Source organism: Lepidochelys olivacea (assembly GCF_965140295.1).
Source record: "Lepidochelys olivacea isolate rLepOli2 genome assembly, chromosome: 28".
Taxonomy (NCBI): Eukaryota; Metazoa; Chordata; order Testudines; family Cheloniidae; genus Lepidochelys; species Lepidochelys olivacea.
In genome coordinates, this window is record NC_140438.1 from 184,339 (window position 1) to 198,074 (window position 13,736).

Sequence of the window (13,736 nt, forward strand, 5' to 3'; positions counted from 1 at the left end):
TGAGAGTCAATAAATTAAATGTTTTATTGTGTGATTAAAAAAAAAGACAAAACCAACACGGAGAAGTCGTCCAAACTCGTTAAAAAAAGGTTCGTTCCCTTAAAAAGCCAGATCGGCATCTACTGTACATTGTGCTACAAAACCCCTTGTGCCAGGCCCGGGAAAGTCGCCCCACGCCCAGCAGCCCTGGGGACGCTGCCCCCCTGCTGGAGGGGAGTGCCCGGCTTCTCCAGACCCGGCCTCCCCCAGCAGGGGCACTGCGGGGAGTGGGGCAGGACCACTCCTTGCTGCGGGAAGCCAGGAGCTCCCGCCCCATTCCCTGCCCTGCTGTAGGGTGGATACTGGGGCGGGGGGAGAGAGACCGAGACTCGCTGGGGCTGCTCAGAGCTGGGCCACCGGGGCAGGGCGAGCTGGGGGGGGGAAATGTGTGTTCTGGAAAGAGACTAGGAAATAAATCAGTCCTGCCCCCACCACCCACCCTATAAAAAATTAACCTGGCCGTTGCCTCATTAAAAAACAACCCCCCAAATAAATACACCCTGTAAAAAAAACCAAAGTAAAAAAATAAAAGCTCTGTGTGGGGCCCACACCCTGCCCCCCCAGTACATTCGTCCATGCTCAGCCCCGGCTCAGGGCCTAACTAACCTAGCCCCCCTTCCCTCCCCTTGGCAATTCCCCCTGGGGGGCTAGATAAACCTCACCTGCTACCCCCCACCATCCCTCCTCCCCTAATGCTACTTCCCATCTCGCTCTCCACCCCCAACGCCCCCCCCCCAGTTCCCCCGGCTGGCGGGGGAGCCCCTGGAAGATGCAAGTCCCCCCCAGCTGCACCCCAAGTGAGGGATCCCCCCTACATTCAAGGCGCCTGGGGAGTTACCGCCCCAGCAGAGGCAGCATCAGGACGGGGAGCAGCAGGAGGGGGAGGGCAGGGCCCCCCCAGGAGGCGGCACGGCTGCTGCTGCCCCCCACGCGGTGGTTCTGCCTGGAGCCCTTGCCAGGCCGGTCCTTGCGGGGCGAACGGGAGTCCGGGGGGCGGGACCCCGAATTGCTGACGCTGCCCCCTCCAGCCGGCCAGTCCTCGCTGTACCGCTCGCCCCCTCCTGAGCCACTGCCGTCCTCGTCTGCATCCAGAGCAAAGGGGGGGGGTGTCAGAGACATGGGGGGCCCCTCCAGCCACGCCTCCCTGGGGGGGCTGCAAGGGCCTGGAGAGGGTGTTTGTGGGGGACACATGGGGATCAACCCCCCCAGCCCTGGACCCCAGGAGAACAGGTGACGAGGCACTCGCCGCCCGGGTCCCATCCCCATCACCCACATGGGCAGGGGGCCAGAGCCCCTCCAAGGAACGCACAGCCTTGTAGTAGGGGAGCGGTCCCCCCCACCCCCTCCAGCCCACAGGGGGCCCCCACCCACCCCCCAGACTCACAGGTGTCCTGGAAGTCGAGGTCCTGGCCCCCGTAGGCCCCCTGCAGGCGGCTGGTGGCCACCCGCAGCTGCAGGACATGCTGGCGGGTGAGCAGGTCGGGCCGCCCGATGTCCACTTCCACCTCCGGGTTATTGATCTGATTCACGAGCCCATCCCCCGTCACATCCGGGAGGTACCTAGGGAGAGGGGGTCAGAGACAGCGCCGCTCCCCACGGCGGGTGGGGGATGGGTGGAGCACCAGCTGGAGGGAGCGCCCGGGTACCCCAGCCCAGCCTCTCCCAATGTGTGTATGTACGTGTGTGCGTGGGGGGGTGTCCTCCTGGCATCCCAAGCCCTGGCCTCTCCGAGAAGGGGGCGCCATGGGGCAGGAGCGCTGGCTATTGGGGAAGCTCCCCCTGTCCCCCATCCCCCCCATTTTGCCCAGCTGAGCCTGTCCCCCTCACCTGCCCCGGGCCTGCCCGTTCCAGCACTTGTCCTCGTCTGTCACATCAGCCGCCACCTTCCCGTCGCTGCAGAGCGTGTGGGGCAGGGTGACCCAGAACCCCCGCATCAGCCGCAGCTTCTCCTTCACGTCCGTCACCTGGGGGCAGGGGGCGGCAGATGGGATCAGCGCCCACGGGCCAGCTCCTCAGGGCTGGCTGGGGGACGTGAGCCGCTATACCCCACCCCAGGGGGTCCACACCAGTCTTTCCAGGGAGCAGGGCTGGGGCCAAGGTGTGATGGGGGGAAGTTTTCTGAAACATGCCTGCAAAGCCTGTGCATCCCTCAGTTTCCCTCTGCGCTTGGCACTGCTCCACGCGGGTGTAAAAGGGTTAAGTCTGCTCTTGGGGTGAGTGCTGGTGACCCCGTCTCGACGGAGAACCCCACAGAGAGGAGGGGAACGTCCCATCTGCCCCCTCAGTGCCCCAGAGGACGGAGACCGTCCCCCGCCTCTCGGCAGGCAGGCCCGGCCCCAGCCCCAGCGCCCAGGGAAGAGTGTCGGGGTGAAGTGCTGCCTTCCGAGGGGCACCTCCTCGCCTCCGTGCCACCCTGCCGGCTGCCCATGCAGGTGCAGGCGACCAACGGCCCCCACTGTGCTGGGCGCCAGGCTCCCTGCAGAGGGGGAGAGGCTCTTCCAGGCGGCTGGCTCAGTGGGGAAGAGTTCGTGGGGGGGGGCAGGAGCCCCCAGGCTCCTTCACAGAGGCCAGGTGGCTGCTCTGGGGAGGATATGGCACGCTGCTGGGCTCCCCCACAGGCCTGCTCCGAAGCTTGGGTGTCGTCAGACCCTGGAGATTGGGGCAGGGGCAACAGGGGACTCGGGGGGCAGCAGCGGGGGGGGAGGCCTCGGGGGGTCCGTACCAGTCGATCCAGGTTGGTCCCTGCAGCTGTGGTGGGTTTCTCCTCGGGCAGGTAGGTGCGAAAGCGACGCTTGGTGTCATCCCGGGCGGCACGGCGGGATCGGGCGGGGGCCGGGCGGGGGGTCCCGCAGCCCTGAAACACCTGGGGGTAGGGGCAAAGGGGGGGAGATGGGGATGGGCGGGGCCAGCTCAGAGCCAGCCAGACCCTCCCCACCTGGTTCTGCGAGCTTCCCCCTTAGCAGCGCCCCTGCCCCCACGCTAGTAGCTTCCCCTCGCAGAGCCCCCACCCGCAGTGTTGTGAGATCCCTCCAGCAGCACCCCCGCCCCCCCTGGCAGCGCGAGCCCCTAACCTTGGCAGAGGTCTGCACCCCGTTCTCCTGCAGGTACATGATCCCCTCCGAGATCTTCACCCCGATGGAGTCGGCAGCCAGCTCCATGTTGAAGGGCCCCTCCAGCCGCTCGGCCACCTGGATCAGAGCATCTGGGGAGGCGGGGGGAGAGGGGCAGGAGGCTGAGTTACACCATGGGGAAGGGGGAGCCCCTCCCAGAGATCCCCCGTGGGGCTCACAGCCCCCAACCAGTGCCAGCCCCATGGGGGACCCACATAAGCTGGTAGGGGGGCAAAGCCCAGGTGGGGAGAGTCCCCTGCGGAGACACCCTCCTCCACACTCTCCCCCCCAGCACCCTTGCCCTCTAGCCCCATGCCGCCCACCCAGCATCCTGTGCCACCCCCCAGCGCCCCGGGGTCTCACCAAGGAAGCGGTTCCACTCGGGGTCCAGCTCGGCCGGGCGGGCCAGGCAGCCCTTCATGACGTTGAGGCAGAAGGCATTGCAGGGTTTGAGGGCCGGGGTCCCACGGCACAGAGGGCAGGAAGACATGCGCATGGCGGCCCGCAGGCACTCGCCGCTGGGGGGCAGCTGGGGGGGACACGGGGGTCAGAGAGGGGACCCCCCCATACACTGCACTGGGGAGACACGGGGAGCAGAGAGGGAACCCGCCCCCTCCAGACACTGCACTGGGGGGACATGAGGGAAGAGAGGGGACCCACTCCCCAGCTGGCATTCTCTGCTGGGGACCCCAGCGGTGTCGACAGGGGAGCCCCAAGCAGCCCCTCAGGCTTTGTGGGGTGTGAGAGGAAAATCTAGGGGGGTCTCCAGGCTCTGGGTCGACTCCAAAGGGCAGCCAGAAGGACAGAGAGACGCCTCCCCCAGTATCCCCTCTGCATCCCCACTGCACAGTCCCTCTGCCCTCCCATGCCTCCTCCCGCAGCCCCTCCGCCCCCCCATGCAGCCCCCCACACCCCCTCTGCCCTCCCATGCCTCCCCCCCACTCACCTTGGAGGCCTTGGTGACCACATCACGCCCGGTGGCCAGTCCCTGCACAAAGGCCCGAGCTGCCACAAACGCCCGCGTCACCTGGGGGGGACAGGAGGGGTGAGGGAAGCCCCCCAGAGATCCCCCCAGCCCAGAGAGCCCAGCCCCCCGGGGACCCCAGCCACACCCCAGACCCCCAGCCTCCCAGGGACCCTGGCCGCGCCCCAGACCCCCGGCCTCCCAGGGACCCTGGCCAAGAGCCCCCCGCCCTGGCATGGGGAGCTGTGGGAGAGGACACCACGGTCTCCCCCCAGCTCAGCCCCCTTGGGGCCCAGGTACCGCACAGCCCCAGCTGGCAGCGCTGGGCAGGGCCGGAGTCTCACCTGCAGGCGCAGCTTGCGGGGCACGTCCCCAAAGGGCCGCAGCGCCTCCCCCTGGCGCGCCACGCACTCCAGGTACTCAGGGGGGAACTGGTACTGGGGGTTGAGCAGGGGCAGCATCCGCTCCAGCAGCCGGGCCCAGAACTCGCCCAGCGCCTCGTCCAGGCTGAGCCGGGCGCCCTGCTGGTGGCGCCGCAGCTCGGTGAAGAGCCCCTGGAAGAGCCGGGCGTTCTGGGCGTACAGGCGGCCGTAGGTCTGCGTGAACATGGCCTGCAGCCCCCGCTCAGCGGCCGCCAGCAGCTCCCGGAAAAACTCTGCACCAGAGAACGGGGAAAAGCTCCATGAGATGTCAAGGCAGATTGAAGGCACCCTCAGCCCCTGCCCCCCATACACGCCTCCCGCTCTCATCGCACTGTAAGGGCAGGGTGCCCGGTCCGACCCCAGCCCTGAATGAAACGGGTCAGACCCCGGCTCGGGACCGGGATGCCCAGCCAGGCCACTGACAGGCAGAGACTGCTCAGCACCCCACCAGGGGATGCATGGGCTCCAGACCTGGGGGGCTGGGCACCAGGACTCCTGGGTTCTCCCCCCGGCTCTGGGAAGGGAGGGAGGGAGGTCTGGGGAGTTAGAGCAGGGGTTGCTGGGCACCAGGATGCTTGGGTTCTCCCCCTGGCTCTGGGAAGGGACGGATGGAGGGAGGTCTGGGGGGTTAGAGCAGGGGAGCTGGGCACCAGGACTCCTGGGTTCTCCCCCCGGCTCTGGGAAGGGAGGGATGGAGGGAGGTCTGGGGGGGTTAGAGCAGGGGAGCTGGGCACCAGGACTCCTGGGTTCTCCTCCGGCTCTGGGAAGGGAGGCAGGTCCGGGGGGTTAGAGCAGGGGAGCTGGGCGCCAGGACTCCTGGGTTCTCCCCCGGCTCTGGGAAGGGAGGGATGGAGGGAGGTCCGGGGGTTAGAGCAGGGGAGCTGGGAGCCAGGACTCCTGGGTTCTCCCCCGGCTCTGGGAAGGGAGGGATGGAGGGAGGTCCGGGGGTTAGAGCAGGGGAGCTGGGCGCCAGGACTCCTGGGTTCTCCCCCGGCTCTGGGAAGGGAGGCAGGTCCGGGGGGTTAGAGCAGGGGAGCTGGGCGCCAGGACTCCTGGGTTCTCCCCCGGCTCTGGGAAGGGAGGCAGGTCCGGGGGGTTAGAGCAGGGGAGCTGGGCACCAGGACTCCTGGGTTCTCCCCCAGCTCTGGGAAGGGAGGCAGGTCCGGGGGGTTAGAGCAGGGGAGCTGGGCGCCAGGACTCCTGGGTTCTCCCCCGGCTCTGGGAAGGGAGGGATGGAGGGAGGTCCGGGGGTTAGAACAGGGGAGCTGGGCGCCAGGACTCCTGGGTTCTCTCCCCGGCTCTGGGAACGGAGGCAGGTCCGGGGGGTTAGAGCAGGGGAGCTGGGCGCCAGGACTCCTGGGTTCTCCCCCGGCTCTGGGAAGGGAGGGATGGAGGCAGGTCCGGGGGGTTAGAGCAGGGGAGCTGGGCGCCAGGACTCCTGGGTTCTCCCCCCGGCTCTGGGAAGGGAGGGATGGAGGGAGGTCCGGGGGTTAGAGCAGGGGAGCTGGGCGCCAGGACTCCTGGGTTCTCCCCCGGCTCTGGGAAGGGAGGGATGGAGGGAGGTCCGGGGGTTAGAGCAGGGGAGCTGGGCGCCCGGACTCCTGGGTTCTCCCCCGGCTCTGGGAAGGGAGGCAGGTCCGGGGGGTTAGAGCAGGGGAGCTGGGCGCCCGGACTCCTGGGTTCTCCCCCAGCTCTGGGAAGGGAGGGAAGGGAGGCAGGTCCGGGGGGTTAGAGCAGGGGAGCTGGGCGCCCGGACTCCTGGGTTCTCCCCCAGCTCTGGGAAGGGAGGGATGGAGGGAGGTCCGGGGGGTTAGAGCAGGGGAGCTGGGCGCCAGGACTCCTGGGTTCTCCCCCCGGCTCTGGGAAGGGAGGGATGGAGGGAGGTCCGGGGGTTAGAGCAGGGGAGCTGGGCGCCAGGACTCCTGGGTTCTCCCCCGGCTCTGGGAAGGGAGGGATGGAGGGAGGTCCGGGGGTTAGAGCAGGGGAGCTGGGCGCCCGGACTCCTGGGTTCTCCCCCGGCTCTGGGAAGGGAGGGATGGAGGGAGGTCCGGGGGTTAGAGCAGGGGAGCTGGGCGCCAGGACTCCTGGGTTCTCCCCCCGGCTCTGGGAAGGGAGGGATGGAGGGAGGTCCGGGGGTTAGAGCAGGGGAGCTGGGCGCCAGGACTCCTGGGTTCTCCCCCGGCTCTGGGAAGGGAGGCAGGTCCGGGGGGTTAGAGCAGGGGAGCTGGGCGCCAGGACTCCTGGGTTCTCCCCCGGCTCTGGGAAGGGAGGCAGGTCCGGGGGTTAGAACAGGGGAGCTGGGCGCCAGGACTCCTGGGTTCTCCCCCGGCTCTGGGAAGGGAGGGATGGAGGGAGGTCCGGGGGTTAGAGCAGGGGAGCTGGGCGCCAGGACTCCTGGGTTCTCCCCCCGGCTCTGGGAAGGGAGGGATGGAGGGAGGTCCGGGGGTTAGAGCAGGGGAGCTGGGCGCCAGGACTCCTGGGTTCTCCCCCGGCTCTGGGAAGGGAGGGATGGAGGGAGGTCCGGGGGTTAGAGCAGGGGAGCTGGGCGCCAGGACTCCTGGGTTCTCCCCCGGCTCTGGGAAGGGAGGGATGGAGGGAGGTCCGGGGGTTAGAGCAGGGGAGCTGGGCGCCCGGACTCCTGGGTTCTCCCCCGGCTCTGGGAAGGGAGGGATGGAGGGAGGTCCGGGGGTTAGAGCAGGGGAGCTGGGCGCCCGGACTCCTGGGTTCTCCCCCGGCTCTGGGAAGGGAGGGATGGAGGGAGGTCCGGGGGTTAGAGCAGGGGAGCTGGGCGCCAGGACTCCTGGGTTCTCCCCCGGCTCTGGGAAGGGAGGGATGGAGGGAGGTCCGGGGGTTAGAGCAGGGGAGCTGGGCGCCAGGACTCCTGGGTTCTCCCCCGGCTCTGGGAAGGGAGGGATGGAGGCAGGTCCGGGGGTTAGAGCAGGGGAGCTGGGCGCCCGGACTCCTGGGTTCTCCCCCAGCTCTGGGAAGGGAGGGATGGAGGGAGGTCCGGGGGGTTAGAGCAGGGGAGCTGGGCGCCAGGACTCCTGGGTTCTCTCCCCGGCTCTGGGAACGGAGGCAGGTCCGGGGGGTTAGAGCAGGGGAGCTGGGCGCCAGGACTCCTGGGTTCTCCCCCGGCTCTGGGAAGGGAGGGATGGAGGGAGGTCCGGGGGTTAGAGCAGGGGAGCTGGGCGCCAGGACTCCTGGGTTCTCCCCCGGCTCTGGGAAGGGAGGCAGGTCCGGGGGGTTAGAGCAGGGGAGCTGGGCGCCAGGACTCCTGGGTTCTCCCCCGGCTCTGGGAAGGGAGGGATGGAGGGAGGTCCGGGGGTTAGAGCAGGGGAGCTGGGCGCCAGGACTCCTGGGTTCTCCCCCGGCTCTGGGAAGGGAGGGATGGAGGGAGGTCCGGGGGGTTAGAGCAGGGGAGCTGGGCGCCAGGACTCCTGGGTTCTCCCCCGGCTCTGGGAAGGGAGGGATGGAGGGAGGTCCGGGGGTTAGAGCAGGGGAGCTGGGCGCCCGGACTCCTGGGTTCTCCCCCGGCTCTGGGAAGGGAGGGATGGAGGGAGGTCCGGGGGTTAGAGCAGGGGAGCTGGGCGCCAGGACTCCTGGGTTCTCCCCCGGCTCTGGGAAGGGAGGGATGGAGGGAGGTCCGGGGGTTAGAGCAGGGGAGCTGGGCGCCAGGACTCCTGGGTTCTCCCCCGGCTCTGGGAAGGGAGGGATGGAGGGAGGTCCGGGGGTTAGAGCAGGGGAGCTGGGCGCCAGGACTCCTGGGTTCTCCCCCGGCTCTGGGAAGGGAGGGATGGAGGGAGGTCCGGGGGTTAGAGCAGGGGAGCTGGGCGCCAGGACTCCTGGGCTCTCCCCCCGGCTCTGGGAAGGGAGGCAGGTCCGGGGGGTTAGAGCAGGGGAGCTGGGCGCCAGGACTCCTGGGTTCTCACCCTCGAAGCGGCGGTGGCGCGAGGCCAGGGTGCTGGACAGGAAGCTGGCGCCGTCCTCCACCAGGGCACGGAAGTCCCTGTCGCTTCGCAGGCTGAGCTGCTCCTCCATCTCACTGGAGCAGCAGGTGTAGTCCTGGGGGCAGATCCGCAGGTGCTCCCCTGGGCGGGACAGAGAAAGGCACCACCACTCAGTGCCTGGCCATGGGGGGCCCGAGGATCCCCCCCCACACACAGTCCGACCCCCGCCTGCCACACCCAGAGAGCCACCGCTGTCCCCAGCCCCACCACCTGGTTCCCACACCCAGGGAGCGGACGTCGCGCGTGTCTAAGGATCGGGGGGGAACCAGTGTCAGATGCTTGGAGGTGCAGGGGGCCACTGGGTGAGGATTTAGCTCATATGGGAGCTGCAGGCTCGTTCCCCACCACTGGACCTGCCCTATGGGGGCCGCTGCCCCTCCAGCAGGGGGTGTCGGAGGGGGATTGGGGCTGGGGCTCAAGCCCCAATGGGAGCAGGATGCAGCGTGCCCCCCCTTACCGGCATGAGCCCAGGGAGCACAGTGGGGGAGCAGAGAAGGGGGTGTGGGGGGGAGGGGCCGGCACAGGGGGGTGCGCTGGCTGCAGATGAGGGTGCAATGAAGAGAACACAGGGAGATTGCAGGGGGGGGGACCCCAGAAGGCGCCGGGGGCACACTGGCTGCAGAGGGGACACTGGGTGCTCTGGCTGCAGGGGACACATGGGGGTGCAGGGCGGGGGGTGCATTGGGTGCGCTAACTGCAGGGGACCTGGGAGCACCGGGGGGGGGGTTCAGAGAAGAGGCGGCAAGGGGATGCTTTGGGGGCGCTGGCTGCAGGGAGCTCCAGGGGGGCACATGGGGGTGCAGGGCAGGGGGTGCACTGGGGGCACTCGCTGCAGGGCAGCACATGGGGGTGCAGGGGGGCCACCGGCCACAGGGGGGGCACATGGGGGGTGCAGGGGGCACATGGGGGTGCAGGGCAGGGGTGCGCAGGGGGGTGTACCGGCTGCAGGGGGGCACATGGGGTGGAGGGAGGCACAAGGGAGGGTAGGGCAGGGGGGCCCACCGGCCGCAGGGGGGTCCCTGGGGGGGCAGGGCGGGGGGCCCACCGGCCGCAGGGGGGCCCCTGGGGGGGGCAGGGACGGGGGCGCGGGGGGCCCACCGGCCGCAGGGGGGCCCCTGGGGGGGCAGGGACGGGGGCACGGGGGGGCGCTCCGGCCGCCGGGGGGCCCTCGGGGGGGGCAGGGCCGGGGGCGCCGCGGGGGGCGCTCCGGCCGCCGGGGGGCTCCTGGGGGGGGCGCCGCGGGGGGCGCTCCGGCCGCCGGGGGGCTCCTGGGGGGGGCGCCGCGGGGGGCGCTCCGGCCGCCGGGGGGCTCCTGGGGGGGGCGCCGCGGGGGGCGCTCCGGCCGCCGGGGGCTCCTGGGGGGGGCGCCGCGGGGGGCGCTCCGGCCGCCGGGGGGCTCCTGGGGGGGGCGCCGCGGGGGGCGCTCCGGCCGCCGGGGGGCTCCTGGGGGGGGCGCCGCGGGGGGCGCTCCGGCCGCCGGGGGGCTCCTGGGGGGGCGGGGCGGGGGGCGCGGGGGGGGCGGGGCAGGGGGCCTCCGGCCGCCGGGGGGCCCGTGGGGGCGGGGTGGGGGGCGCTCCGGCCGCAGAGGGGCACGTGGGGGGGCGGGGCGGGGGGCGCGGGAGGGGCGCTCCGGCCGCCGGGGGGCCCGTGGGGGGGCGGGGCGGGGGGCGCGGGAGGGGCGCTCCGGCCGCCGGGGGCCCGTGGGGGGGCGGGGCGGGGGGCGCGGGAGGGGCGCTCCGGCCGCCGGGGGGCCCGTGGGGGGGCGGGGCGGGGGGCGCGGGAGGGGCGCTCCGGCCGCCGGGGGGCCCGTGGGCGGGCAGGGCGGGGGGCGCGGGAGGGGCGCTCCGGCCGCCGGGGGGCCCGTGGGGGGGCGGGGCGGGGGGCGCGGGAGGGGCGCTCCGGCCGCCGGGGGGCCCGTGGGGGGGCGGGGCGGGGGGCGCGGGAGGGGCGCTCCGGCCGCCGGGGGGCCCGTGGGGGGGCGGGGCGGGGGGGCGCGGGGCAGGGGGGGCTCCGGCCGCCGGGAGGCCCGTGGGGGGGCAGGGCAGGGGGCCCGTGGGGGCGGGGCAGGGGGCGCTCCGGCCGCAGGGGGGCCCGTGGGGGGCCCGGGCAGGGGGCGCTCCGGCCGCAGGGGGGCCCGGGCAGGGGGCGCTCCGGCCGCAGGGGGGCCCGTGGGGGGCGCTCCGGCCGCAGGGGGGCCCGTGGGGGGCGCTCCGGCCGCAGGGGGGCCCGTGGGGGGCGCTCCGGCCGCAGGGGGGCCCGTGGGGGGCGCTCCGGCCGCAGGGGGGCCCGTGGGGGGCGCTCCGGCCGCAGGGGGGCCCGTGGGGGGGCAGGGCAGGGGGCGCGGGGCAGGGGGCGCTCCGGCCGCTGGGGGGCCAGTGGGGGGGCAGGGCGGGGGGGGCGCGAGGGGGGCGCTCCGGCTGCAGGGGGGCCCGTGGGGGGGCAGGGCAGGGGGCGCGAGGGGCGCGGGGCAGGGGGCGCTCCGGCCGCAGGGGGGTCCGTGGGGGGGCGGGGCGGGGGGCGCGAGGGGCGCCGGGGGGCCCGTGGGGGGGCGGGGCGGGGGGCGCGGAGGGGGGCGTGAGGGGGGCGCTCCGGCCGCCGGGGGCCCGTGGGGGGGCGGGTGTGGGGGGCGCTCCGGCCGCCGGGGGGCCCGTGGGGGGCGGGGCGGGGGGCGCGGAGGGGGGCGCGAGGGGGCTCTCCGGCCGCCGGGGGGCGCGGGGGGGCGGGGCAGGGGGGGCTCCGGCCGCAGGGGGGCCCGTGGGGCCGCCGGGGGGCCCGTGGGGGGGCAGGGCAGGGGGCCCGTGGGGGCGGGGCGGGGGGCGCTCCGGCCGCAGGGGGGCCCGTGGGGGGGCGGGGCGGGGGTCGCGGAGGGGGGCGCGAGGGGGGCGCTCCGGCCGCCGGGGGGCGCGGGGGGGGGGGGCAGGGGGGGCTCCGGCCGCAGGGGGGCCCGTGGGGCCGCCGGGGGGCCCGTGGGGGGGCAGGGCAGGGAGCCCGTGGGGGCGGGGCGGGGGGGCGCTCCGGCCGCAGGGGGGCCCGTGGGGGGGCGGGGCGGGGGTCGCGGACGGGGGCGCGAGGGGGGCGCTCCGGCCGCCGGGGGGCGCGGGGGGGGCGGGGCAGGGGGGGCTCCGGCCGCAGGGGGGCCCGTGGGGCCGCCGGGGGCCCGTGGGGTGGCAGGGCAGGGGGCGCTCCGGCCGCAGGGGGGCCCGTGGGGGGGCGGGGCGGGGGTCGCGGAGGGGGGCGCGAGGGGGGCGCTCCGGCCGCCGGGGGGCGCGTGGGGGGCGGGGCAGGGGCGCTCCGGCCGCAGGGGGGCCCGTGGGGCCGCCGGGGGGCCCGTGGGGGGGCAGGGCAGGGGGCCCGTGGGGGCGGGGCGGGGGGCGCTCCGGCCGCAGGGGGGCCCGTGGGGGGGCGGGGCGGGGGTCGCGAGGGGGGCGCTCCGGCCGCCGGGGGGCGCGGGGGGGGCGGGGCAGGGAGCCCGTTGGGGCGGGGCGGGGGGCGCTCCGGCCGCAGGGAGGTCCGTGGGGGGCGCTCCGGCCGCAGGGGGGCCCGTGGGGGGGCAGGGCAGGGGGCCCGTGGGGGCGGGGCGGGGCGCGCTCCGGCCGCAGGGGGGCCCGTGGGGGGGCGGGGCGGGGGTCGCGGAGGGGGGCGCGAGGGGGGCGCTCCGGCCGCCGGGGGGCGCGGGGGGGGGCGGGGCAGGGGGGGCTCCGGCCGCAGGGGGGCCCGTGGGGTGGCAGGGCAGGGGGCCCGTGGGGGCGGGGCGGGGGGCGCTCCGGCCGCAGGGAGGTCCGTGGGGGGCGCTCCGGCCGCAGGGGGGCCCGTGGGGGGGCAGGGCAGGGGGCCCGTGGGGGCGGGGCGGGGCGCGCTCCGGCCGCAGGGGGGCCCGTGGGGGGGGCGGGGCGGGGGTCGCGGAGGGGGGCGCGAGGGGGGCGCTCCGGCCGCCGGGGCAGGGGGGGCTCCGGCCGCAGGGGGGCCCGTGGGGTGGCAGGGCAGGGGGCCCGTGGGGGCGGGGCGGGGGGCGCTCCGGCCGCAGGGAGGTCCGTGGGGGGCGCTCCGGCCGCAGGGGGGCCCGTGGGGCCGCCGGGGGGCCCGTGGGGGGGCAGGGCAGGGGGCCCGTGGGGGCGGGGCGGGGGGCGCTCCGGCCGCAGGGGGGCCCGTGGGGGCGGGGCAGGGGGGGCTCCGGCCGCAGGGGGGCCCGTGGGGTGGCAGGGCAGGGGGCCCGTGGGGGCGGGGCGGGGGGCGCTCCGGCCGCAGGGGGCCCCGCTTACCCGAGATGAGCGCGGGGGGCACCGCGCCCGGCCCCAGCCCCCGCGCGCCCAGCGCCCGTCGCGCCTCGGCGCAGCCCCGCGCCCCCGCGGCCGCCCCCGGCCCGCCCGCCCCCAGCAGCAGGAGCAGGAGCAGCGGCGGCGCCATGGCGCGAGGTGCAGGGCCCCGCGGGCGGGGGAAGAGCGGCCCGGCCCGGGGAGGGCGGCGCGCGGCGGCGGCGAGGCGGCCCGGCCCGGAGAAGAACGGAGCCGCCGCGTCCCCCGCCGAGCCCGCACCCGGCGCCGGCAGCAGCCGAGACAATGGGAGCGGAGCGGCCGGCGGGGCGTCCGCGGGGCCCTAGCGCCGGCCGCCGCCGCCGGGAGACAATGGCGCCGGGGCCCGGGTCCTAGCGCCCGCCGGCGAGACCAGCCCCCCGCTAGCCCTGCCCCCCGCAGCCCCGCCGGTGCCCCGCAGCCCCTGCCCCCCGCACTCCCGCCCCGGAGCCCCTGCCCCCCGCAGCCCCGCCGGTGCCCCGCACTCCCGCCCCGCAGCCCCTGCCCCCCGCGGCCCCGCCGGTGCCCCGCACTCCCGCCCCGCAGCCCCTGCCAGCCCGGCCCTGCCGGTGCCCCGCACTCCCGCCCCGCAGCCCCTGCCCCCCGCGGCCCCGCCGGTGCCCCGCACTCCCGCCCCGCAGCCCCTGCCAGCCCGGCCCTGCCGGTGCCCCGCACTCCCGCCCCGCAGCCCCTGCCCCCCGCGGCCCCGCCGGTGCCCCGCACTCCCGCCCCGCAGCCCCTGCCAGCCCGGCCTGCACATGCAGGCATTAGGACCCAGAGCTGCCCATGTCCCCTTGGGGGTACAGCTGGTAGCTGCTTGTGCATCTGGTGCACAGGCTGGAGGGTCTGTCACTGATGGGAGGGGGTCGCGGGGGGGGGAAGGAGTCCAGGGCGGTGTCTCGTTC

General features: G+C 75.2%; 1 protein-coding gene across 1 annotated transcript; it reads right to left on the minus strand.

Annotated features, from left to right (window-relative positions):
* GPC2 (glypican 2) lies at positions 1–13,096 on the minus strand. Its single transcript, XM_084616113.1, has 10 exons — positions 12,802–13,096; positions 8,465–8,623; positions 4,458–4,768; positions 4,096–4,176; positions 3,513–3,678; positions 3,111–3,241; positions 2,762–2,902; positions 1,867–2,003; positions 1,424–1,599; positions 1–1,121 (listed from the first exon to the last, which is right to left on the minus strand). Exons 1-10 carry the CDS (start codon positions 12,944–12,946, stop codon positions 874–876), a joined length of 1,695 nt encoding a protein of 564 aa, XP_084472239.1. The 5' UTR covers positions 12,947–13,096; the 3' UTR covers positions 1–873.
* Positions 13,097–13,736: the final 640 nt, after the last annotated feature.

Excerpts from the sequence above, each read along its gene's own strand:
- GPC2 (XM_084616113.1), bottom strand. The coding sequence starts at position 12,946 with ATGGCGCCGCCGCTGCTCCTGCTCCTGCTGCTGGGGGCGGGCGGGCCG. Across the intron at positions 3,242-3,512 it reads CGAGTGGAACCGCTTCCTTG|ATGCTCTGATCCAGGTGGCC; the intron begins GTGAGACCCCGG and ends CCGCCTCCCCAG. Across the intron at positions 1,122-1,423 it reads CCTCGACTTCCAGGACACCT|ACGAGGACGGCAGTGGCTCA; the intron begins GTGAGTCTGGGG and ends CTCTGGATGCAG.